Below are 27,962 nucleotides of genomic sequence, written 5' to 3' on the forward strand. Positions count from 1 at the left end.
AAAAACCTGTTGCTGTCGAGTTGATTCCGACTCATAGCAACCTTACAGGACAGAGCAGAACTGCCCCCGTAGGATTTTCAAGGAGCAGCTGGTGGATTCAAACTGCCGACCTTTTGGTTAGCAGCCGAGCTCTTAACTACTGTACCACCAGGGTTCCTTATACAGATAAGCACAGAGAAAATATTAAAGAACTTTCAGACTGTAGAATCACCTCTCTTCTGGGAGAGCATCTTAGCGAATACTTTTTAGGGAACGAAGTTCAGTGAGAAAGATACAGTAAAATGTATTGTTTTTCAAACCCAAACCCTGAGAAATCAGATGAGAAAAAGAGTAGACTGAGGAAAAGATGCTGTACATATACAAATCATTTTCAATTTTAAATTATTTTTCCTCTTGGATGCCACATTAAACTTTATAACTGAAGTATATTATCATCAGATATTAATATTACTTACCTATGATGTTTATTGTGGGGTAAGTTGTTCCAGTTGTGTTACCAAACTGACAATGTAACAAACAGAAAAAAAGATAAGGGGTGACTTGATTACTGTCTTAAATAAAACAGTTGTCAACCTGTCTTAATTTAATAATTTTTCCTAAATGCATTTATCTCTGGTTTATTGTGTTAGTTACACCACAAAACACATGGCTTCAATATTCAACTTTTTTGCTCATTATTCAAAAATATCACAGTGCATTTTAGTAAATTTTAAAATGTTTATCTAAAATACTATACAATTCCAGGTTTTGCTTTTTTAAAGTTGAGATTTTTAAAAAATCTATAAATTCACCTTAAGAATCCTCAGTTATCCTCAAAGACTTTCTAAGAGTTATAGGAAGCTCATTCAGTGAGAGAACCAAACAAAAGGAAATAGGCAGAAAGTTATTACTAGACACCGACTACTTTGATGATGAGGGCAATAACACCTCAGCATGAAGCCACTAAATGAAGACTATGGAGTCACCATTCCAGGGATTTTAAGAAAAAAAGTCAACATCCTGCCCCATCTATAGTTTCTTTTCTTCCTTTTTCCGTTGTTTTATTTTATTTTGTTTCTTGGTAGTTTAAGTGCCCTATTCTTATTTATGCAGTTTCAAAAGGCATCACCTCCCAAACCTTCCCCACTAAATTAATAATCCTAAAAGATTAATTTTATAATAACTTGAGAAGTCCAGTATGTCCACTGTATAGCAAAATTAAAGGTAGGAATCATCAACTACTAGAGCTCTAATCTGCTTGAAAACAAGGTTCTGGACAAAGTCATCTCTTTGTGTCTCTTCTATCTCTATAACCACAAAATAAAGCTTCTAAGGAAACCCATGTGTCTGTTAGTTTGTCATACTGTGGGGGCTTGCATGTTGCTGTGATGCTGGAAGCTATACCACTGGTATTCAAATACCAACAGGGTCACCCATGGCAGACAGGCTTCAGCTGAGCCTCCAGACTAAGATAGACTAGGAAGAAGGACCTGGCAGTCTACTTGTGAAAAGAATTAGCCAGCAAAAACCTTATGAATAGCAGCAGAACATTGCCTGATATAGTGCCAGAAGATGAGCCCCTCGGGCTGGAAGGCACTCAAAATACGACTGGGGAAGAGCTGCCTCCTCAAAGTAGAGTCGACCTTAATCACATGGATGGAGTCAAGCCTTTGGGACCTATATTTCCTGATGCAGCACAACTCAAAATGAGAAACAATAGCTGCCAACATCCATTAATAATCAGAAAGTGGAATGTACAAAGTATGAATCTAGGAAAATTGGAAATCGTCAAAAATGAAATGGAATGCATAAACATCGATATTCTAGGCATTAGTGAGCTGAAAGGGACTGGTATTCGTCATTTTGAATCAGACAATCATATGGCCTACTATGCCAGGAATAACAACTTGAAGAGAAATTGGTGTTGCATTCATTGCCAAAGAGAACATTTCAAGATCTATCCTGAAGTACAATGCTGTCAGTGATGGGATAATACCCATATGTTTACAAGGAAGACCAGTTAATATGACTATTATTCAAATTTCAGCACCAGCCACTAAGGAGAAAGATGAAGAAACTGAAGAGTTTTACCAACTTCTGTAGTCTGAAATTGATCAAACATGTAATCATGATACACTGATAATAACCGGTGACTGGAATGTGAAAGTTGGAAACAAAGGATTGACAGTTGGAAAATACGGCTTTGGTGACAGAAACAATGCCAGAGATTGCATGACAGAATTTTGCAAGATCAACGACTTCTTCACTGAAAATACCTTTTTTCAACAACATAAACGGCAACTATACACGTGGACATCGCCAGATAGAATACACAGGAATCAAATCGACTACATCTGTGGAAAGAGACATGGAAAAGCTCAGTATCAGCAGTCAGAACAAGGCCAGGGGTTGTCTGCAGGACAGACCATCAATTGCTCATATGCAAGTTCAAGTTGAAACTGAAGAAAATTAGAACAAGCCCACGAGAGCCAAAGTACGACCTTGAGTATATTCCACCTGAATTTAGATACCATCTGAAGAATAGATTTGATGCAATGAACACTAATGATCAAAGACCAGATGAGTTGTGGAATGACATCAAGAACATCATACACGAAGAAAGCAAGAGGTCATTAAAAAGACAGAAAAGAAAGAAAAGACGAAAATGGATGTCAGAAGAGACTCTGAAACTTGCTCTTGAATGCCGAGTAGCTAACGCAAACGGAAGAAATGATGAAGTAAAAGAGCTGAAGAGATTTCAAAGGGTGGCTCAAGAAGACAAAGTAAAATATTATAATGACATGTGCAAAGACTTAGAGTTAGAAAATCAAAAGGGAAGAACACGCTTGGCATTTCTCAAGCTGAAAGAATTGAAGAAAAAATTCAAGCCTCGAGTTGCAATACTGAAGGATTCTATGGGCAAAATATTAAACGACACAGGAAGCAACAAAAGAAGATGGAAGGAATACACAGTCACTATACCAAAAAGAATTCATCAACGTTCAACCATTTCAGGAGGGAGCATATGATCAGGAACCCGTGGTACTGAAGGAAGAGGTCCAAGCTGCACTGAAGGCATTGGTGAAAAACAAGCTCCAGGAATTGATAGAATATCAACTGAGATGTTCCAACAAACGGATGTAGTGCTGGAAGTGCTCACTCATCTATGCCAAGAAATTTGGAAGGCAGCTACCTGGCCAATTGACTAGAAGAGATCCATATTTGTGCCTATCACAAAAAAAGGTGATCCAACTGAATGCGGAAATTATCGAACAATATCATTAATATAACACGCAAGTAAAACTTTGCTGAAGATTATCAAATGTGATTGTAGCAGTACATTAACAGGGAACTGCCAGAAATTCAAGCTGGATTCAGAAGAGGACATGGAACCAGGGATATCATTGCTGATGTCAGATGGATCATGGCTGAAAGCAGAGAATACCAGAAAGATGTTTACCTGTGTTTTACTGACTGTGCAAAGGCATTCAGCTCTGTAGATCATAACAAATTATGGATAACACTGCAAAGAATGGGAATTTGAGAACACTTAATTGTGCTCATGAGGAACCTGTACACAGATCAAGAGGCAGTCATTCGAACACAACAAGGGGATACTACATGGTTTAAAGTCAGGAAAGGTGTGCTCCAGGGTTATATCTTTTCACCATACTTATTCAATCTATATGCTGAGCAAATAATCTGAGAAGCTGGACTATATGAAGAAGAACCAGGCATCAGGAGGCATCAGGACTGCAGGAAGACTCATTAACAACCTGCCTTATGCAGATGACTCAACCTTGCTTGCTGAAAGTGAAGAGGACTTGAAGTACTTACTGACGAAGATCAAAGACTATACGGCCTTCAGTATGGATTACACCTCAACAAGCAACATCATGATGAACAGAGAAAAGTCTGCAGTTGTCAAGGATTTCATTTTACTTGGATCCACAATCAAGCCTATGGAAGCAGTAGTCAAGAAATCAAATGAAGTATCGCAGTGGGCAAATCTGCTGCAAAAGACTGCTTTAAAGTGTTGAAAAGCAAAGATGTCACTTTGAGGACTAAGGTGCGCCTGACCCAAGCCATGGTATTTTCAATCTCATGCAAAAGCTGGACAATGAATAAGGAAGACTGAAGAAGAATTGATGCCTCTGAACTCTGGTGTTGGTGAAGAATACGGACTATACCATGGACTGCCAGAAGAACGAACAAATTTGTCTTGGAAGAAGTACAGCCAGACTGCTCCTTAGAAGCACGGATGGCGAAACTTCATCTCATGTACTTTGGACGTGTTATCAGGAGGGACCAGTCCTTGGAGAAGGACATCATGCTTGGTAAGGTAGAGGGTCAGCAAAAAAGAGGAAGACCCTCACTTATATGGATTGACACAGTGGCTGCCAACAATGGGCTCAAGAATAATGATTGTGAGGATGGCGCAGAATGCAGCAGTGTTTCATGCTGTTGTACACAGGGTCACTTTGAGTTGGAACCAACTCGATGGCACCTAACAACAACAACAAAAAAAACACTGGAACAAGAAAAACTAGTACTTCCAATTCTCAATAACTTGAATCATTAGGAAAGTCTACTTAAAACTAACTGTTCCTACCACCATCTCTTGTAGACCATGTGTAACAGAATCTACCAAGAATGCAGCTTTTTAATTTACTTTTAAGGCAGTACTATTGTTTGTTTATTTTTATTCATTTATACTTTGCTACGTTCTAGAAAGGATTAAAGAAATTTATAAGCCTACTTATTCTACAACAGAATTTTAATTTTTTTCCTAATTTACTGTGGTAAAATAAATACAACAAAACTTTTGCCATCTTAACCATTTTTAAGTGTACAGTCCAGTAACACTAACCACATTCACCACATTGTACAATCATCTCCATTTCCAGATTAATTCCAGATGTCCTCCATCACCCCAAACAGAAACCCAGCATCCACTGAGCAACCAACTCCCCATTTCCATCTTCCCTCAGCCTCTGGCAGCCACCAATAAACTCGTCTCTATGCATTTGCCTTTTCTAGATATTTCATAGAAGTAAGAGCATACAATATTTGTCCTTTTGTGTCTGACTTATGATACAGCTTTTAAATGACAGCATGTGCTCAGCATTGAAATTCAGGGGTTATTCTATCTACAATGAAATTCCCAAAAATTCAGATTTAAAAACAAAACCAGATTATGGTTTAAGTAAAGAGAAATACAATTTGTTTACTTTAATACAAAAAATTATTTTAATTGGTAAACTAAACAAAGTGGTGAAACCTATGCAAATATCTCTGAAGCCACCACAGGCATCATAAAAAGTTTGCTAGTGTGAAATTTAAAAGGTATCCCTCAAAAAAGCACTTTTATATTTGATCTTGTTCAGTTTTTCCTCTGGTTTGAGGAGCTTGAACAAATGGGGGCAACCACACTGTAAAGTTTATAGATTCTGTAAAAATCCTTATTCATCTGTTCCATTAAAGATTCATTAAAAGGTTGACAAAGACTAAAACAACCTTGTCTTAGTTACTGCATTTGTTAATTAGAAAAAGGAACCAGAATTTATAAAATTACTGCGTTCTCTATTTACACTTTTTTCTAAGTATCTCAAAGTATTCTAAAGTACATTTAATAATCACCATTTGTATACTCAAAATAAGCAAACTAAACAATATGTCATTTAGGGAATTGAGGTGGTCGTGATGATAAAAGTATTTAAATCTGGATGATGGTAATGGTTGCACAACTTGATAAATTTACTAAAACTTGTTGAACTGTATACTCTAAATGGAAGAAATGTATGGTATGCAAATTACATTTCAATAAAACTATTTAAAATATAAAGCAGATTATACACCATAATAGTGGGATTTATCCTAGGAATGCAAGGTTGGTTCAACATCTGAAAATCAGTTAATGTTCAATACCCTGTCATAACAAAAACACTCAAAAAACTACAAACAGAGGAGAAATTTCTCAATCTAATAAAGGGCATATACAAAAACCCATAGCTAGCATCATACTTAATGGTGAAGAACTGAACATCTTTTCCTTAAGATCAGGAGCAAACAAGGATGTCTGTTCTTGCCACTTCTATTTACCAATGTATAAGAGGCTCTAGGCAGGACAATTAGTAGTAATAATTAAATAAAATATATCTAGATTGGAAAGGAAGAAGTAAAATATCTTTTTGCTAATGACATAATCTTACATACAGAAAATCTTAGGGAATACACTAAAAAACTATTAGAACTAATAACTTTAGGCAGATTGCAGGATACAAGATCAATATACAAAATGTAATTGTATATACCAGCAATAAACAATCCAAAAGTGAAATTAAGAAAGCAATCCCAATTACAATGTCATAAAAAACAATAAAATACTTTGGGAATGCAAAATGGTACAGCCACCATGGAAAACAGTTTGGCAGTTCCTCAAAAAGTTAAACACAGAACTACCAGATGACCCAGCAATCCCCAATCCTAGGTATATACCCAAAAGAACTGGAAGCAGGAATGCAGACAGAAACCTGTACACCAATGTTCAATGAAGCACTATCAAGCAGCCAAAAGGTGGAAACAACTGAAATATCCATCAACAGGTAAATGGATAAGCAAAATGTGGTATATACATACAATGGAATATTACTCAGCCACAAAGAGGAATGAAGTCTTGATTCACGCCACAACGTGGATGAACCCTGAAAACAGTATGCTGAGTGAAGTCAGCTGCAAGAGGACAAACACTGTATGATCTCACTTATATAAAACAGGCAAACAGAAACCAAAGCTTATTAGTGTTACCATGGGTAGGAGGGAGGGGAAAAGGAGGAGTTATTGGGTAAGGGACACTCAGTTTCTATCAATGGTGACAGAATAATTCAGGAGAGGATAGTGATAATGGTTGCACAACAGGAAAAATGTAATCAGTGTCACTCAATAATACATGTAAAAAATTAATGAATTGGCAAATGGTTTGTTATGTATGTTTTTAGCACAATTTTTAAAAAAGAACATTAAAAAAACAAAACTGGGTAAAGGACACGAACAGACACTTCACCAAAGCGGATATTCAAATGGCCAATAGACACATTAAAAGACGCTCAATGTCATTAATCATCAGAGAAATGCAAATCAAAACCACAATGAGATACCACTTCACTCCCACTAATGGCAAAGATAAACAAAAAAAGAAAGAAAGAAAACAAGTGTTGGAGGGGGTGTGGAGAAACTGGAACCCTCTTCCATTACTGGTGGGAATGCAAAATGGTACAGCCACTGTGGAAAACAGTTCAGTGGTTCCTCAAACCTAGGGGTAAAGCTGCCATACAACCCAGCAATTCCACTCCTCGGTATATGCCCTAAGGATCTAATAGAAGTGACACAGACCGACATATGTACACCTATGTTCACTGCCAGGAGCCCTTCTGGCACAGTGGTTAAAGCAATCAACTGCTAACCAAAAGGTTGGTGGTTCGAAACCACCGGCAGCTCTGAGGGAGAAAGATGTGGCAGTCTACTTTCGTTGAGATTTACAGCCTTGGAAACCCTATGGGGTCATTATAAGTCAGAATCCACTCGATGGCAGTGGTTTGGTTTTTTTTTTGTTTGGTATGTTCACTGTAGCACTATTCACAACAGCAAAAAGGTGGAAACAACCTAAGTGCCCATCAACAGATGAATGGTAAGTAAAATGTGGTACATACATCCAATGGAATACTACTCAGCAATTTAAAAAAAAAAAAGCATTCCCGAAACATCTTACAATGTGGATGAACCTGGAGAACATTATGTTGAGCGAAATAAGTAAAACACACACATACACACACAAAACAAATATTGTTATGTTCTCGTTTTTATGAAATGACATGAATAGGTAAACATACAGTAACTAGTGTTCATCACTGGTTACCAGGGATTGGAAGCGGATGGAAGAAGAGGGAGAAATACTCCTTAGGTAGTAGTCACTTTCTGTTTATAGAAATGGGAAAGGTGGCTTTGAATATGGGTGAAGTTTGCACAGCATGACCGATGTAACTGATGTCAATAAACTGTACATAAGAAAAAGGGATGAATGGGCAAATGCTAGATTGTGTATGGTTTTCCAACAATAATAACAACCAAAAAAGGGGGGTGGACTAGAGATACTGATACTAATTAGACATAACCATCCACCTCATGGGAATAGTTCTCTTGGTTTGAGGGCTCTGGGTCGTGGTCTGGTGGGACAATCCAGTCAACTGGCATAATATAGTTCATAAAGTTTATGTTCCACCTCCCAGTATGGTAAGTAGTGTCTGGGGTCTTAAAAGCTTACAAGTGGCCATCTAAGATACAACTATTCGTCTTTATACATCTGGAACAAAAGAGAAAGAAGGAAACCCAAGACTCAGAGAAGGAACTAGACTACAGGACTAACTGTCTACATGAACCACTGCCTCCTCCAACTTGAGACCAGAACAGATGGTGCCCAGCTACCAATACTGAACATTCTGATCAGGAACATAATAGAGAAATCATGATTAAAAAGGGAGAAAAATGTGGACCAGAACTTCAAATTCTTTAAGAATCCAGACTTACTAGATTGAGTGTGGAGAAGTCCCCAAGACTATGGCCCTGAGTTGCTCTTCAAAGCCTGAATTGAAACTATCCCCTAAAGTCACCTTTACACTAAGTTAACGTTTAGCCCAAAGAATAAAAATTGTCACCCAAGTACTGCATTACTTAAAAAAAAAAAAAACTATGTAAGACCAAAGTGTCAACAGCTATTTTAAAGCATGGATAAGAAAAGTTGGGGGGCAAGGAGATTGTAAATGGAAGTGAAATAACTAGAACAGAATAATGAGAATGTTGACACAATGTGAAGAATTTAACCAATGTCACTGATCATTAAGTCTAGGAAGTGTGGAATGGGAGCAGGTTTTGCAGTGTATATTTTCACCAAAAATAAAATTAAAAAAAAAAAAAAAGGAATAAAGTACCAACACATGCTACCATGTGGTTGAACCTTGAAAATATTATGCTAAGTTAAAGAAGCCTGTCATACACACACACACACACACACACACACACACACACTACCCACATACTGTATTATTCTACTTACATGAAATGCCCAGAATAGGCAAATCTATAAAGACAAAAAGTAGATTAGTTGTCACCAAAGGCTGGAAGAATTGGGGGAAAATGGGAAGTGACTGCTCAGAGGTATAGGGTTTCTTCCTGGGATGATGAAAATGTTCAAAATTGATTTACTCTATGAATATACTAAAAACCACTGAATTGTAGCTTTAAATAGGTGAATTGTATGGTATGTAAATTATATCTCCAGAGAGTCATTTTTTCAGAAGCAAGTAATAATAAATAATAAACACAAAATTCAAGATAGTAGTTACCTTTCGGCAAGGGAGGTAAGGCAGATGGAACAGTGAGGTGCTTAAAAGCAGCTTCAACAGTGTTAGTTATGTTCTAGTTCTTAGGCTGGGTCGCATGTTCATGGATATTCTTTACTATTATTGTTAACTTCCATACCACATCTTATATATATATATATCAATATAACATTTGTTTGTTTAAAGAGCACAGGCCATGGTCAAAACCTTATTCTGCCACTTATTAGCTGTGCAACCTCGGGCAAGTTACTTAGGCCTCTCTGAGCTTTAGCTTCCTCATCTAAAAATAGGGACACTATCATCTGCCTCACAGCGTTACTCTTTATAATGAAGACACTCTTAGGGTTATATTAAAGTGGAAGTTATTATTATAAAATCCAAAGGGAAAATCTGTTATAATTCCACCTTACTAAAATAACCATGATTGGTATATATCCTTCCAGGCTTTTCTGGAACTTAAAATAGTTAATTTTTTGTATTTAAGGAGACAATCTTCAGCACTGATTTTCACTTAACAGATTTTGGGCCTCTTTCAAAGATAAGTACTCCACTATTCATGGACATTTAGGTTGTTTCCAACCTGGGGAGATTATAAACAACATCACAATGAACACCCTTATATCTTTGCATCTAAGCCCAATGACTTCTTCAATCAAAGGGTATGTGCATTCAATTTCTGAGAAACTGTTCTCCCAGAAAGGCTCCATCAACTTACACTAACACAAAAAGTTTGAGTGTTTGTTTCACTCTTCTTGTTTTAGGCACCACTGAGTCGGCTCCAACTCTTAGTGACCTTATGTATAACAGAACAAAATGTTGCTTGGTCCTGCACTATTTTTATAATCATTGGTTATGTCTGAGTCCATTGTTTTGACTATTGTTTCAATCTATCTCATTGAGGGTTTCCCTCGTTTTTTGCTGACCCTCTACTCTACCAAACGTGATGTCTCTTTCTAGCAATTAGTCTTTCCTCATGATGTGTCTAAAGTGAGCGAGTCAAAGTCTCACCATCCTTGCTTCTAGGGAGCATTCTGGTTCTATTCTAAGGTTGTTTGTTGTTTCACTACATGTGCAATAACTGGGGGAGTTACCACTTATTTTAAGATGTCTATCTAGCAGGTTAAGAGTGGTATCTCACTTTTGTATTTATTAATAAAAGTGAGAATCCTTTAATTTTTTTTTAAACAATTTGTATTTCTTCTCTGAAATTCCCATTCTCTAGCTTTTGCCCATTTTCTGTTGAGTTATTCACCTTCACATTTTATTGATTTTAAGAGCTCTTTAAGTATTACAGATACTAACCTTTTGCCTTTCATATGTGTTGCCAATATTTTCACCCACTATTTTGTTTTCTCTTTTAGGCTTTTTTATAGTGTATTTTACCAATGGAAATCTTAAATTTCTATATAGACAAATTTGATGCTATATTTTTCTTCTTTGGTTCTATTTGTTGGCTTAATTTTTTATATTTAAATCATCCCTCCCTACCACCAGCTAATTGTCCCAACAAAGGTACAAAATAAGCCAATGGTGTGCTGAAGCCAGTTCATAAGGCTCATGAGAAACTGTTGAATTTTCTGTAATTTTGTAAGCTGGTTATAAAACATAGCCATTATTAAAAAATTATATAAAGTTACAATAATTCATATTTAAAGGTTTTATACACTTAACACTCATCACTTACGAATTGTTTATTATTTATGCTTTTAAGTTACTTGCATGTATTTATCTGTATGGTGAAAATACTACATAATGGTAGACTACTGTGTATCTTTTTTCCAACTTTGCGTTAAGTGACGTCATGTTCGTAGCTTGAAACTGGCCATGGTAGGCATATTTACACCCTAAAACCAGTTGTCATTGAGTCAATTCCAACTCATGGTGACTTCACGTGTGTCAGAATTGTGCCCAATAGGGCTTTCAGTGGCTGATTTCTCAGAAGTAGATCATCAAGCCTTTCTTCCAAGACACCTCGGTGGACTTGAACCTCCAACCTTTTGGTCAGCAGCTGAGTGCATTAGCGCATTAACCATCTACACCACCCAGGAACTCCACAGAAATCAGCAAATCCTACAAATTCAGGTTTGTGTTTTTTTCCTAGAGAGCCTGATGTTAAACACATACCACCTACCACTGCAACAAGCCATTCCTTCCTCATTAATTTTAAAGATGATCTCTAGCACATAATAAACTACCATTTACTCATAAGTTTAACAGAACAGAATAAGAAGGTTAGGTTAACATGTTTTTTTCTGTGTTAGCATCACACACTGCTTTGGTATGTTTGATGAATTAGCAGAGACTTTGGACACAATTTTTATCAACTGGATCACTATTTCTCCAACAAGAGGTTAGAAGCACTGCACTGAGATTGTATTTTTCCTAAGCAATACAACGGCATTCTTTACGTAGGAAAAAAAGAGGACTACTCTGGGGATAGCTGGTTACTGTATACTATTTTTGATTAGGGCTCTTACTCTTTAAAAAAAAAACAATAAGAAAACAAAACCACTACTATTGGGTCATCTAAATACCATTCCCTCATAAAAATTCCCCCATTGCATGTGGAAGTAGGGACTTTGAAATATATACTGGCAAGAGCCAGTGAGAGTTCTCTTCTTTGAGAGTCACTATCACATACAAGGAGCCCTGGTGGCGCAGTGGTTAAGTGCTCAACTGCTAACCAAAAGGTAGGCGGTTCAAACCCGTCAGCCGGTGTGCGGGAGAAAGTCTGCTTCAGTAAAGATTTACAGCCTTGGAAACCCTACGTGGCAGTTCTACTCTGTCCTACATTGTCGTTATGAATTGACTCCAAGGCAATGAGTTTGGTTTATCACATACAAACTTAGCATTAGAAACTTTTAATTCAACAACAAACATTTAATATGCACCCACCCTGGGACGAGCACCCATGTTAGGCTCTGGAGACACAAGTGAGACTTGGCCCCAGCCTTTGAAGATCTCACCATTTTTGGTGGGTCAGTGGTTAAAGAATGTGCCACAAGTCGTTATAAGCATTTGAGAGAGACAGAGAGGCTGATTTTGATTTGTCTATGTTGGACAAAGTATGTCTCACATACTTTGACATGTTATCAGGAGGGATCAGTCTTTGGAGAAGGACCATGCTTGGTAAAGTAGAGGGTCAGCGAAAAAGAGGAAGACCCTCAAAGAGATGGACTGACATGGTGGCTACAACAGTGGGCTCATGCATAGGACAGGCAGTGTTTCGTTCTGTTGGACACAGGGTCGCTATGAGTCGGAACCAACTTGACGGCAGCTAACAACTATCACAACATGCAGGACAAGCGTCTACTTTAAGAAGAAAAAAAAAAACCAAGGTATAAAAAATTAGTTATTTAAAGTTTGCCTACCTACATAGAGAAGCTGACGTGTTGTTAACTAGATTTTCAGCAACTACACCAGTTAAACATCATAGTGCCCCTATTTCAATGTCCTTCCTGTTAAGGTACTTTAGGAAGTCAGTGATGTATCTGCAGACACTGATACGCACTACATCAAGTAAACCAGTATCTGTTGCCTACATATTTCTTTAAGGTGCCCTGGTGGTGCAGTGGTTAAGCGCTCGGCTGCTAACCAAAAGGTCGGCAGTTTGAACCTACCAACTGCTTCCCCTATGGAGAAGTTCTACTCTGTCCTATAGGGTCACTATGAGTCAATGGCAAAAGGCTTGTTGTTGTTGTTTTAGTGCATTTTCTTACCTATCACAAGCCATTTGTATTTGAACTCCAACAACTTCCTACGTATTTACATTACAAAACTATGTAATGTAATGGCTGCGCAGACTCAATAAAACAATGCTCATTTTTGTTATATTCACATTCAGGTTCTTAGTATCTAAACCAAAAGACCTCATTTTTAAAGACTTGCTGACAGACTCTGGACTCTAGGAAGCATAATATCTCATACTGTAGGCTAGGGAGCCAACGCAGCAGCTGCCCTTTTTATACACACAGTTGTGGTTTGACATACACAGAGTGGCGATTTCCACCATTTCTAATCACCACCTAATATTTTAGATTTTATATCTAATTCTTAGGGCTTTGTGCTATATATAGAAATAATGATTACCCTTTGGGAAACAATGGCTCATTTACTGAAAAGGAGTTTAACAAAGGAATTATTTGGTACTGAAAAATACAGAGCAGTGAATTGGGTGACACAAATCAAAGCATCATCAGCTCATGTGACTGCATTAGGGTAATTTACTTAAAAAAAAAAAAATAGAAACTTAAAGTTTAGCTTCAATGATGTAATATCCTCAATCATGTCCTCTGCCACAGAATTGTGAAACCAGGTCTTAGGTTCTTATTTTAAAAAATATCTCCTAACTCCCAACCTGAGAAACATATCACAAAAAAGAAAAACTTTACAGACTGGAATATTTCCATTCTGCATGAAGCCTAGTTTTGACTGGTACATGTTTCAGTTACACATTTGATTCACACTGAATTTTGTTTTAAGTATTAAGAGAATAAATAGCATTCCAAAATAGTCACAGGCTTGGAAACTTCCAGTTCCTTCTCTAGTTGGAGAGCTTATAAAACTTATTACATGGAACAGTGAATTGATGCACTGACCACAAATTTCTTAGCACTGTAACTAAAATGTAATTGAAACTGAATCTCAGCAAGTTCGTAGAAATAGTCTCAAAGTAACCTTAAAGAAAAAATCACAGAATGTTAACAACTGATAAATCTAGAAGAAAGGTATATTGGTATATCATTGTACAATTCTTTCAAATTTTCTGAAATTTAAAGTTTTTCAGAATAAAAAAAGGGAGGCCACAATATTCTCAAAGTAGATACACAACACAGTTACATAAAATGTAGAAAGACTGCGCGGTTCTCCACCAAAAACCTTGTAGTCATGACATTAAACTTATACCAGAAACCTTAGAGTCAATGGCACACACAAAAAAAACCAACAGAGTTTTCTACATATTCTGTGGTTTTCCAGATGCATCGTTCCTCATTTCATTTATGGAGTTTTTGTTTTTCATTTGTCTTGCTTTGGTTTGCTTTTGTAAGAACACTTCCTCCACTTTCAATGGGCATTAAGTCGAACAGGTATTACTGGTAAAGCAGCAAAAGAGCAAAGCTGATTCTGGCTCAGCCTCTAATGAGCTGTGTAACCTTGAACAAATCTCTTAGCTTCTCTGGGTCTCAATTTTCCTGTTTGTAAAATGAAACAGTCAGAGTAGATGATTCTAAAATATCCTTTCAAGCAAAGCTCTCAACTTGTGAGAATGAAAAAATTAGCCATCATACATAAATGGTCAAACTCCACCTTTGTAATGTTAGTAAAACAAACAGGATAAACTGTAAATACACAGTGCAATCATGATCCCAATTCTAGCGATATTATAAACACACACATATAGATAAAAGACTGGAAAAAATACATCAAAATGTTATCAGTGATTATCTGTGAGTTGTAGGTTACAAATAACTTTTTTCTCTTCAGCTTTTCTGTATTCCTTAAGTCTCCTACAATAAACGTTATTACTTTGATAATGAGGGAGTGGTTAAAGAGAAAGGAAAAAAAAAACTTATGTGGAAAAAGAAGTTTTATATTTAGAAAGTATTCTAGAATTTGAATGAATTTTTCAAAAACAATTGGAATTAATCAGAAAAAAAAATCTCTCGTGAATAGGAACATACCTGATACCTGCCAAGAGCCATACAAAAGCTGTTGGTTATTTCCTCCAAATTAATAAGTTTTAAGGAGTTACAGTATTTTTCCACTTATATCTGAAACTGGCAATAATAATTGCTAGCTAACATTTATATAGTGCCAGGTACAGTTCTAAGACTTTACATTTAATTCTCATAACAAGTCTATGAAATAGATATACTATTACTATCCCCATTTCACACATGAAGACCATGAGGCATCAGAGGTTAAATAATTTGCCCACAGTTTAAATTCAGGCAGTCTGCTATTAGCACAAGATCTTACCACTAAACCATACCGTCTTTTTGTACTTAAATGTTGTCCTAGGTCATTCTTCAACTGCTTTTGCTCTGAAAGTTCTTCTAAACTGATTTTCTTTAAACTGAAGGGAAAACATATATAAGTACTGGGATACAAAGCCTGGCCAAACTTTCAATTTACTAGTTTAAAATTATGATTCATATCCAAGTAATTACTTTAAAGCTACAGAGAGTATAATTTAGCCTCCGTATGTACCACTAAGTGGATAATATTATAACATCTGAGGAATTAAATAACATTATAATTGCTAAGTTTAATACGGGAATGTTTTAATAAAGGAAGGTACTTTACTGATTGACATTTTTCCTCATGAATCTAATGGAAAAGGAGCCATTAAAGCCAACCGTTATACCTTTCTAAAATATCTGTTTTATTCAAATGGTGTTTTAAATGTGTTGCAGTCAATTAGTTTGGTTTTTAAAAGAATATGCATCAATATTTATTTTGAACATTGGCTTTAGTACACATCCAGTTAACTTCACAATAACCCCAATTACTACAACATGCAGAACCTGGGAAAACGAACACAGAGGAAGCCAACTAATTAAACATGGTTGAAGGTTCTCACATAATTCTCTTGGGCAATTCCAAACCAAACCAAATATACATGTGCCTCTTTTTCTGCACAGTACCTACATTACTTGCCAACTTTTATGGCTTCTGGATTACTTTTAGTAAAGCTCAAATTTCCCCACACTTGTATTACTAAATTCTCAGCCTTGTCTAAGTAAATACAGGAATCAATAGTTTCCTATTTAAAAAAAAATTTAAAAAGAGAGGGAGGTGGAGAAGATGGTGGGAAAAAAACTTTGCACCAGGCTGCCTGTTAACTTAGATGTGCAATGACACAATCACCCGATAATTGCACCCTTTGGGTACTTCTGTACTGGTAAAATAATACAGTGAAATAAAGTCACCTGGTTTATTTCAATTTACTTACACAGTTTGCAAATCTGCAGCTCTCTGCCATGGTACATTAAGAAAATTAGCATGTTAGAAAAATCACCTGCTTATGTAAACTGGAGGGTGATTTTTATCTATGCAGACAAAAAAAAAACCCTGCAATCTGGGTCAAATGACTAATTTTATCTATTCGTTCAAATGTCTCTCTTCACCTTTTCTCCATAGCTCAGAGCAAGAATTTTAGGTCAAGGAATGGATAAACAAAAAGTTTCTGTGTTGTCCATTCCCCTTTAAGAAGTCTGCTGTCTGACACTACTGAGCTTTTTATACTTAAGTTGCAAACAAGACTGAGAACTTTATCTGGATAAGAAAACCACATTGAGAGAAGAAAGAAAGAAATCAATGGGTGATGTCTGATCTAATTGGGAAGGAAAGCAAACATGGCAGGCATCGGGTACCAACTTTACCTTCTTCAGGCAAACAAGGCTTCAGAAAAGAAAAGGAAAATACGCCCAAATAAATCAGGGCAGACAGAATAACAGAGAACATTATTCCAGTTTGCTCTATACATGCACCTGGTCAAGTTCTTCTGCATCTGACACAAGTTAGTCAACTGTTATCTTCATCACTAATGACTGTCTTGCAAGCATCCACTGTCTCCTGGCTCCATCCATCTAAAAGAACTCCAATTTTGAACTGGTATTCATCCCTCCCCTTATAACTGACTCCATCTCCAGGTCCAGGGGTGGGCCTGACTGCTCCAAAAGTAACCCTGTCTCCACTGACAGTGACTGGTTCAGAAATCAGTATACAAGCCAAATGAGACTTTAGAACTGTCCTGCTCAATAAGGTAGTCAGTGGCCACATTTAATGTGGCTAGTCCAAACTGAGCTGTGCTGTAAGATACACACTAGATTTCACAGACTTGGCATGAAAAAATAATGTAAAATATCTCATTAATAGGTTTCTAATGATTACATGGTAAAATGGTATTTTGGATTAAATAAAATATATTACTAAAATTAATTTCACCTGTTTCTTTTTATATTTTTTAATGTGGCTACTAGAAAATTTTAAATCACATGTGGCTTGCATTATATACCTACTAGGCAGCACTGCTGAAGGTTTGCTGGGGGCTTCTGGAAGTTTTCCCTTCCTCTTACAGGAGAGCTTTAGAAGTCCAGCTCCCTCTCTACCTCCAGCTACAGTATGCCCTAACCTGCCTTAATAAAGCTGTGTCACGGTTCATTTTCTGGGAAGTCCATCTGCAAACTAGTAAATCCCCTACCCAAACTCAAAACTGAAGAGGATCCTGGGGGAAAAAATAATTTTAAATCAACTTGCTAATTAATGTAAAGCACTACCTCTCAGATCGTCTTACTTGATGATTTGCAAAAAAGACAAAATACTTAATATTAGAATTTATTTTAAAAATACTCAAATCTTCAGGAAAGTAAGCAAATAAGTCTAAAACACTAAAAAGGTAAAGTACTATTCAGAAAAACAGCAGTATCAAATTTACATTTAGGAAGAAATCCATTGCCCATTTGCAAATAGACAGGCTCTTCTCCACAACTGAAGCATAACAAATACAACATGCATAATCCTCAGCAACAAGTCAGTTAATAGATGAAACCATGTCTCTTAAATAAATTGTACATTTAAAATCTGATCCCAAATTTGAAAACTCTATAAAAGTCATCACACTGGAACAGCATTACGTTTATCTCCTCTTTCTTTAAACAACTTTAGCTGCTATTCAACATCTGTAGTCCTAAAGAAAGTTGTCTTGTGGTCACCAGCAGACTCTACTTGCCCTCTATGCCTTACAAATACTAACAAAATTTTGTAATAGAATCTTAGGAATCATAGGATTTTATAAATAAGCAAATCAAGGCTCAGAAAGTTTAAAAAACTTCACCAAGCGATAGCTCTGGCTTACCTCTCTACCCTCATTTCCTACCACCTCCTGCCTTGCACTTTATATTTCAGCAACCCCAGTCTTTACAGTCTCTTGCATATTGGCCCCTCTACCTATAATGCCTTTCCCCACGGGCTGACTCTCATTCATTCTTAAAATTCAGTTGAGGCATTACCTCCTCTAGAAAGCATTCATATGTTCCACAGAAATCTCTCCTTTATGCCCCCATAATATCCAGGAAATATGTCTAATGCTGCATTTATTACACTAAATTATAATTATCCACTTACAAATCTGTCTTTCCCACTAAATCATAACACCTCCTATCATCTAGCACAGTGCCCAGCAAACAGTCAACACACAATAAATAAATATTTTAAGAACAAATGAAAACAACACATTCTTATGTTTTTATTTAATGGTTTCAAATTTAAACTTTCCATCAAGGCTGTGCACTCCCTGAGAGTAGGGATGTTACCATTTTTCACATTGTTTACTTAACTGTAAACTCCTTCAGAGCAAGATCATGACTTAAACATCTCTATAACCCTACACCAAGCACAGCACAGATTAGCACTAGAACCCCGACAGAAATTTACAAAACTATTTATAGGACTAAATATCCTCATTAGTGCCTACAATAGTGCTGGTCCACAGTAGGCTGTCTATGTGTGTATATATATATGTATATATATATATACATATACATGGACTGCTGAGTTCTAAAAGTGTCAAAAGTTTTCCCTGTCTGATAGTAGATATGATTCTCAATTAGCCAAGCTAATCCAAACACAAAGTGAAACTGGGTTTAGGTAAAAAGCACCAATCATTAACAAGGGCAGACATCCCTGTACATACTACCTCTATTTGCACCAATAAAACTAACCATTAAAAGTTCAGTCTCAACAGTCATCTTTTCATAATGCCACAGTGCCTGAATTTTTTCTAACGTCTCTTGACTAGGTACCTTAGAATTACTGGGCTAGGTCTATCATGACTTGTCACATGATCATTGACAGCGTTACAACTGTTGCCTTGGGCACTCTGTGTTATTCCCAAGCAACAACAGGATCAAACTGACAAGCTATTTTAGTTAGGAAAATCATTGTTGATCTGCATTAGATGCCCCAGTCAACAAAATAATTCACTGGAGTATTACGGATGCACAGGGAATCATAAGTAAAATCCAAATATAATCTTATAATGAAAAGGCTTCTATCCAGGGGCTTCTTTCTGTTTATTGGTTCAATGACAAATAGAAAAGTTTCTCCAGCCTCGACAATTTCCATCAAAGAAACCAAATCAGCGTATTAAGGAAACATGAACCAAAACCAAACCCACTGCCATCGAGTCGATTCATAGCGACCCTATAGGACAGAGTAGAACTGCCCCATTGGGTTTCCGAGGTTGTCAGTCTTCACAGAAGCAGATTGCCACATCTTTCTCCCAAGGAGCCGCTGGTGGTTTTGAATCACTAACCTTCGACCTCTCGGTTAGCAGCTGAACGCTTAAACCACTGCACCACCAGGGCTCCTGAGGAAATATACAGTATATAAAACAGTTGATTCTTCAACTGTTAGGATACCAACAAATCTAATAAAAATAACCAAGAACAGCCACTTGATTCTACAATATGGAAATCAGTGAAAACTTTGATGCTCCAAGTTGTGAAGCTAATGAAACATTCCAATGCTCCATTAGAGGATGGCCTTTTATATTAAGGAACATTTCCACAGCCTATGCTTTGGTAAAAACTGACAACGTATTTTAGCTTGCTTAAAAAGGCAATTCTTTCTCAAAAGCCTTGTTTTAATAAGAAATATTTTTTTTTCTAAACTGATATTCAATAGTATAACATGAAATTTCTCCCCAAGAATAACACAAATTTCCTTTATTGTGTTGTTGGTTTTGTTTTATTTTTGGATTTTTTTTTTTTTACTATAACTTGGATAATCTTGTCAGGAGCCTAAATACAAAATGACTTTCAATGTCACAGGCTACGGGGTTTCAATCTTCAAGAAACTAAAGCAGTATCATTAGATTGTGTTACTTTCATTCTGATTAACTCTCTTTGTTTTCTCTACTTTATGACCGACCATGAACCTGCAGTTTCTAAAAGTTAAGTTCGTCTGTAGTTAAAATTAACGATATAGATTTCCACATTTCTAGTTTCACACAGATGCTTTGTTATGTCTAGAAGAGCAACCGTTTCCTTTTTATAGCGCAGGCTCTGCTTCTTCAAAGCTCTCTTCACAAAGCAGACCCCCCCCCACCTCAAGAATCCAGCTGTGGCTGTTAATCTTGGCTGATAGTAGAGAGAAACTTGTAATACTACAGATTCTTAACCTGTAAAACACAATTAATAACAAAATACAGTTTAGTATACTACTCCTTCTGGTGCAACTAACTCCAGGATTTTCTCCAAATATCCCAAAAGTATTCCCCATTTTCCCAAATTATAGTTTGCTCTTTAGGGACTAAGAGGACCAAAGAAAACATCAAGAAAAAAAACTACGCCTTTAATTTTCACAGGATGAGCAAACTAAACAATCTCTGCTATGCACAAGGGTTTACACTGCATAATTTTTCATTAAACCACACACATTTCCCCTACACCTCACTGGGATCTTCTTTAGCAATTCATACTTCTACATCCAAACACCATTAAAATGAATTTTCACTAAAGCTGAACCTTGAAGATAATAAGGATCTGTCTTTCATTTGTTACATTCTGAAAAGAAAAAAAAATAATTTCCTTCCCAGTATACAAATTCGTAATACTTTCTAAAACAAGGCAGATGATGTGACTAGACAGAACACCTACCAGATCCATACAAACAGGTATATTATATATATTTTGCTTGTCTGTTTTTAATTGAGAAAACAAGACAGTGTTCCCTAGTCCTTTTTAATTCACCTTTTTTCATTTCCCTGGTATATAGCACAATTGAGGTGACACTCTATAGTATTTAAAGTCATGTCTCCAAAAATAGTCTGCACCTTGATTTTACCTAGTAAATCTGAAAATAAATGAAGCCACTTCTATGCATATTAACACAACAGCTTGATTTTTCTACCAACAATACCTACAATAAAAACAGCTAACATCTGAGTGCTTACTATATACTAGATAAGTGTACTAACTGATTACCTTATTTAGTCCTCACACCAGCTTATAAGTACGAGTATCACACCCATTTTATAGATGAGGGACTGAGGAATAGAGAATAACTTGTCAAGATCACACAGTTAGTAAATAACCAAGTATTATTACACTGATTCTTAAGTTTTGAAAGACCTAGATAAAAGTAACCTGCTGAAGGTATTAGAATAATAAAATTCAAAGTTCTCCAACTTTACTTGGAGTACAAAGGCAACAGACCAAATGAATCCCAAGATCTTTGTTCTTTTTATTAATCAGACAAGTTAAAAATGAAAACACTAGTTTTATAAAGTAGAAGCTTTTTCTCAGACCCGCTGTCATCAAGGTGGTAAAATTTGCCATTAATTCAATCTATGGTTTGTTTAGGTTGACAGTGGCAAATTGCCTTGGTTTAACGGTCCTCAAACTTCTCTCATACGCTCAACTTGCTCCAACTATCAAAAGTATACAGTTCATGAATTCCCGAAGACTTATCCCAAAGTTGTCACATCTTTAAGCACATACTTGCTCTGGTAAATATGAACTACGGACAAAAAGTCAGATTTGTATTATCCTCACTAAATGACTGACGTTCCTGTTTGTGGGTTGTTTTGTGTTTTGTTTTTGCATTATGAAAATGTCCATATGGGTGTTTGGAAGCCTTGGCATCCGATAAGGAAGGTCAAATTACATAGTACATAATGCTTTGATAACCCATGAACAACACTCTATCACTGGCAATGAACATAGTTCTCTGGCTACCCCACGATCATATTACCAGGTAAACTGGAACCCTTACTTTGAGATAAAACACAGCAGACAGTTGTTAATGAAACCTTAATTGAACTGTCAAAGCACCATCTTTACCAGCAAGCTAATAGGTAATTCACCACTTTTACACAACTGTCCAATACTGATAAGTTATTCTACTAGTTAAATTCAGCAGAAAGATAAATCAAACCTGGTAGACTAAATTATTCAGTGATAAATCTGAGTGGTAAAGTGCCACATCACTTCTACAAATACCTCTCCCTGGCTACAAGGAGAACAATATCCCTCAAAATTACATGCAACTTTTTTAGCCATCCATTAGTACCACTGGGTGCATTTCCAGAAAAAGAAATGGGGACAGATATAGTTCCCTTTCATATCCTATGCCGGAAAAATATTTGCAAAATTTGGCCCTACAGTAATGCATTAACTGAATGTGTTTGAATCTAAGTGAACCTTATAACACTCAAGTCATTATATGGTATGGTGGTTTGAATCAAATGATATATCACTGGAAAAATACTATGTTCCATTTTAATCATTTTGGAAAACAGTTGTTTCAGACTTATTAGGTACTTTCTAAGTTAAAATGAAAAATTCTGGTTCAGTTAAAAAAGTAAAAAACTTACTATCTTTAGCTTGGGTTTCAGAATACTACTGCAATTCACTCTGGTTTGGTGTTCAAAATTTCTAGGTTTAGCAATCCTACTTAGGTCATAATAGCAGTTAAGTTCCAAAGATAATAAGCAATTTCAGACAGCAAGTCATCAATACGTAACTGTAAAAATAGAAACACATTTGCATACTAAAACACACACCTGGAACTCTTCCTTTTTTTTTCCGTGCCAATTTGTGTTTCACCTGTAACAGCTGATAAACACACTTGAAGCAACTAAGAACAAAGAAGGCCCTGACTAGGAGATGAATTAACCAAGCAGCAAAGATGCCACAGCACAGTGCTGGGGAGAAAAAGAAGTAATAGAAGGCAAAGTTCTTACCCTCAAGGGGCTTAGTTACAAATGCAGTAAGTGAGACAAGACAAACATGAAACTGCTGTACAACAGATGGTGCATTCCAAGTACTCGGTACAAACAGTACAAACTCCATACGTGTCAGAAGGGGTCAAACAATGAAAGAGCTCTAAAACCGATTCAAATCACATTTAGGTTTTCAAGTATCAGTGATTCATAGTACCCACTACCTACTCCTGTCTTAGAAAACCTTTTCTCTTAAACTTGAACAGTTAAAAACTTCGACAAGTCATATCACCCTTTGATGGAGGTTGTAGGTAAATAACGCCTTTAGAATTCAGTCAGTAATGCTGCAACCTATTTCCCTTTCAGTGACCCTAGTTCTTAGCACTGTACAACAAAGCACTGAAATGAAAGACAGCATCCAGATCTAAGAAAATTCGAACAAATTCTCCGTCAGTAAATCAGTGACAAAGTTGAAAGCAAGGAACAACGTTTTTCCTGTGTTTTTCCCCCCTACGGAAGCTTTGAAATCCTCAAGGGTTAGGCAAGGAATGGAAGTTCACAGTGAAACCCCTGTGGATAGAATATGGAAGGGAAGAGAGGACGACAGGAAAGAAGACAGGAAAGGCAAGTCCCTGAGCAAAGCGACTGAAGAGCCACTATTAACAGCTCCACTCCCTTTCCCACTAGGAATCCCCACACCTTGGAGAAAGGAGCAATGCAGCAATAACCTCCTTGGAGATCTAGCTGGTAAAACACCGGACTCTACTAGTTTTAAAAAAACTGATTAGATCACTTAGTAGATTATAAAATTTGAAATATAAATAAGGATGGCCAGATATAAAGCAGAAATGATACTCATACCAATTACAGCCTCAAAAACAATGACGAAAGGAGACATTTACAGGGCTAGTTCCAAAGAGTTCATTTTCCTGTGGTGATGGGGGCTTTTGTAGACATTCACAAGAATTAATTTTAGAAAGAACTGAAAAACATCAATTCATCTATCTACATTGGAATACCTAATCTTTGAAAAAAAATAACCAGTTTCCCCTATAACTGTTTTGATAGGAATAAGGCTTTACATTGATAAATGCATTTTATTATAAACTACTAATCTTCCTAGGAAGGACAAACGAAAATGTAGCATTTAAGATCCTTTAGGCTTTCTGAAAACATCCTAGCACTAGTGAAGGTAGTTTCATGTGTTTAAAAAGTATACTTCCTTCTACACAACTCCAACTAAGGGATAACAGCAACTTAAGAAGACACTAAATGACACTAACACATTACAATGAATGTGGGCCACTGCATAGCTACAGTCTACTGACCTCATTTGGGGTACTCATGTGTGATGCTATATTTAATGCATTCTTATCAAAAGGCTAAAGCTACATGCTTCCCAACTGTAGCTTTATGGTTTAAAATAAATCACTCAAGCAATGATCCTAACTAGTTCAACTATGAACGCCATCTCACTCCTGGGGGTCAAGATCACAAAATAAGAAATGAAATGACTGAAAGGATAATGAAAGTAATTATGCAACATATATCCCAATGACAAGGCTTATAAGGAACAATTTGGGGTCAGTTGTGACATTTGCCACAACTGGGCAACTGAGCCACACTAAATCAAACATGAGAAAAGATGACCAAGGTCTTTCTAGGAATAAGTATCTCATATATTCGTCTACTGATCCTACATTTAGAACCTTGCTTAGGTTCTAAATAGAAAAGTTTGGTAGACAGCAAACTTATATGTGTTACTCCTCAGTGGGTGCTTCACCAAAATTTCCCATGACTCAAAAAGCATAAGCCTAGATAGCCAACACATTAGGCCTCTTTACCACACAAGTGAGGGTGGCTTCCTACAGTTGAGCTGAAAAGCTTGCTCCACTTTGGTCAACTGTGAGAACCATGAGGGCTGACTCGACCAATCACAACCATGAGAAGAAACCACAAGAAGTCGTGCTTTGCTTCTGATACTCACCAGACAACACCAAAAGCTCCATATCCAATAGGTCTATCCGGCTCAATATCCAGCTGCTGTTGTGGATGATGCGAGTGCTGATGATGGTGAGCCTTAACTGTAGCAGCTGTGGCAGCCTGTACCTGAGCTGGGGCTGCTGCAGCTGGTCCAGGAGCCTGACCCGGTGCCGGTGATGGGAAATATGACTGTTGTTGCCCAGGGTTTAACATGGCTGCAGCTGCGGCCGCTGCTGCGGCTGCCGCAGCTGCCGAAGAGGTATGCTGCTGTACAGGGTGTACAGCAGCAGCCGACCCCGGATGAAGATGGTGTTGAGGGTGGTGGTGGTGGTGAAGGTGAGGAGGAGGGAGGTGTGGAAGGTGGTGGTGATGGTGGTGGTGGTGACCTGCTGCTGCTGCAGATGTACCGCCATTGTAAGCCGCCATCATTTTTGCGTTGGCTCTTGTGCCACAAAGAGACATTCAAAAAATGCCCTTTGATTGGAAAGCAAACTGGGTCAAGCTGTCATTTGGCCATTTAAAAATGAAGAAAACCACTCACTCCACCTCAAAAAACATAGAGCGGAAACTGGCTTTATGTCTTCATCAGTCAATCCACACAAGTTAGAGGATCTTGGTGTTTAATTTTGGGGTGTGTGTGGAAGGGTGTGGGTTGCCAAAAAAATAAAAGAAAACAAAAAAGAAAAAGGAAAAAAGGTCCCCTTCCCCCCAGGATTCCAGCCACAAGTGGATACTAAAACTCCATTCTTAATTTGGGGGGGGTTCCAACTTTGAATGTGGGAATAAAGGCCAAACCTCCCGACCCCCTGAACTCCACACACGAAAAGGATCAGGTAACACACCACCCTTGGAATCTTGTAACAGGGTTGACTCATCTACCCCTTCCATTCCCACATCCTTTTCTGAACACCTACCACCTCCTCAAAAACACGATCTTAAAAAACTGCAACCACCCGAAATTAAAAAGATGGGGGAATTTTTCAGGGAAAACAACTTCCCCCCCGCCTCGAACTCTCAGGCCTTCCTACATCTCCCCCTACTCCTAGCTTACTAGTCAGGTTGACCTGATGGTGGGGGGTAGGGGGGGATGGCAACTAAACTTTCCTGGGTAGAACGAGCCAGGGAAGGAGGCAGGAGGGATAGAGTGAGGAGAGGAGGCGACAGGGCAGGACACAGAGAGGAGAAAGAGAACCGGGGCAAAGTGAAGGTAAGGAGGTGCAGGGAGGAATGAAGAAGGAGAGGTGGGCAGCACTCGGACGCCCGGAGGGAACCGCCCCGGGATGAGGTTAGGGTCCCGGGGCCAAAGAATAGGAGCCCCGGGAGGCGGGCGGGGTACAGTCGGAAGCGGGCTGACTCCTGCCCCCGCCGCCGGCTGCTACAGCTGAGGAGGGTTGGGGGGGAGAGCGGGTGGGTCCCCCCGCGCGATGGCCCCCGCAGGGCTCAAGGCTGCTCCGTCTCCCCCCCTCCCCCCCACCCGGCTTCAGTCCCCGCGGCCGCTTTCTCTTCAGCCGCCGCCTCCTCAGCCGCCGGTGCCGCCGCGGCCGGACTCACCTCCCCTAGCAAAGCCGGATAGAGCGGAGCCAGCGGCGGACACGCGCAACCAGCCGCCGAGGCCCCGCCCCCGCCTCACACTGACCGGCTGCCCTAGCCAATCCACGCCCACCTGTCCGCGTCCGCCTCCAATCCTGGGCTGGGAGCTTCAGACAGGCGCACTGTTCGGCCAGTGGCAGCAAGGTGTGGGTCTCCTGGGGAAATCCCGCCCCCGATCCGGGATGGGCAGATAGAAAGACCAATCAAAAGGCAAAGTTTGGCCTGACAGACAAGGCTAAAAGCGAATGGAAAGCCAAAGATCTCCGTGACATTTTCTTTTGCCTCTCTCCTCTTTTCTTTTTCTTCTTTTATTTTTTTGGCAGGAGCAGGAAGCTGCGTGCTAATCCCGCCTGCAAAAGCTGGAAGAGAGGGGCGGAATGAAAGAACCAATCATGAGCTGGGGACAAAGAACAGAGCAACCAATCCTTGGGTTAAAGATGAAGTAGGATGGGGCTGGAGTCAGATAGACACCTGATTTGACAAATGGAAAAAAAGAATTCATCTCGGTCCCGCCCTTCAGATCTCTTATAGGGCAGGATTGTGGAGAATTCGCTGTCATATCGGTTACGACCTCTTCGAGGGGCGGTGCCAAGTAAAAGGGGTGTGGTCTGAAGATTAAAGGGGCGGGGCATACGAAGAAGGTGGAGTCCAAATTATTTGCTAGTTCACTGATAGAAGCCATCTACTACCCCTTTTTCAGGTGCAAGGTGTGGAGAAATAGGGGGAGAAAAGAAGGATATCGCGTCTCAGAAACTCAAGGTCCAACGTTACTCACCCAGACAGTCGCAAAAGAAACTCAATAAATTTGGCAGTTCATAGTCTAATGGCTTGTCTCCATGGCTAATCCTGATCTTGACAAAAAGCGGCCTTATCTCCAGCAGTCAGAACTCCACTCTCAACAGATGATACGGATTAAATAAGAATGAAATTAAATTAGAATTTATTCTTAAATAATAAAAATAATAATAAACTTAACCACAGAGATAGTAATTTCCTCCTTATTTTCTAAGTCAAGTAAGTTCTGTTCATTGAAATCTTACTAAAGTAACATCTTTCTTTCATATAACCTCACTTACCTAAATTTACTCTTCTTTTAAAATATGAAATAATAAGCTTACAGAACCTTACGCGTAGTAAAACTGCGCTCAGAAACCTAGAAGTCATCCTTGATTCTTCCTTTGCCTCCCTGCTCCTCCGCTTCCAATTCATCATTAAGTCTTACACACTTCTACCTCTCCTCTTCTCTCCAGTCACCACATCATTACCCAAACTTAAGCCACTAGCAT

The 27,962-nt window shown here is 38.1% G+C and overlaps 1 protein-coding gene across 3 annotated transcripts in view; it reads right to left on the reverse strand.

Moving 5' to 3' along the window:
- NLK (nemo like kinase) overlaps window positions 1-26,468 on the reverse strand; it is a 191,780-nt gene extending 165,312 nt beyond the window's left edge. For all 3 annotated transcript variants that reach the window (XR_002825451.1, XR_001121533.2, XM_004385384.3), the window contains exon 1: window positions 25,091-26,468. Coding sequence is in view for 1 of the 3 variants with exons in the window: in XM_004385384.3 (XP_004385441.1) it covers window positions 25,091-25,548 (458 nt within the window). In the remaining 2 variants the exon portion in view is untranslated. The remainder of the gene's footprint in view (window positions 1-25,090) is intronic.
- Between the last annotated feature and the right edge of the window lie 1,494 nt (window positions 26,469-27,962).

Source organism: Trichechus manatus, unplaced genomic scaffold (genome assembly GCF_000243295.1).
Source record: "Trichechus manatus latirostris isolate Lorelei unplaced genomic scaffold, TriManLat1.0 scaffold00138, whole genome shotgun sequence".
NCBI classification, from domain to species: Eukaryota; Metazoa; Chordata; class Mammalia; order Sirenia; family Trichechidae; genus Trichechus; species Trichechus manatus.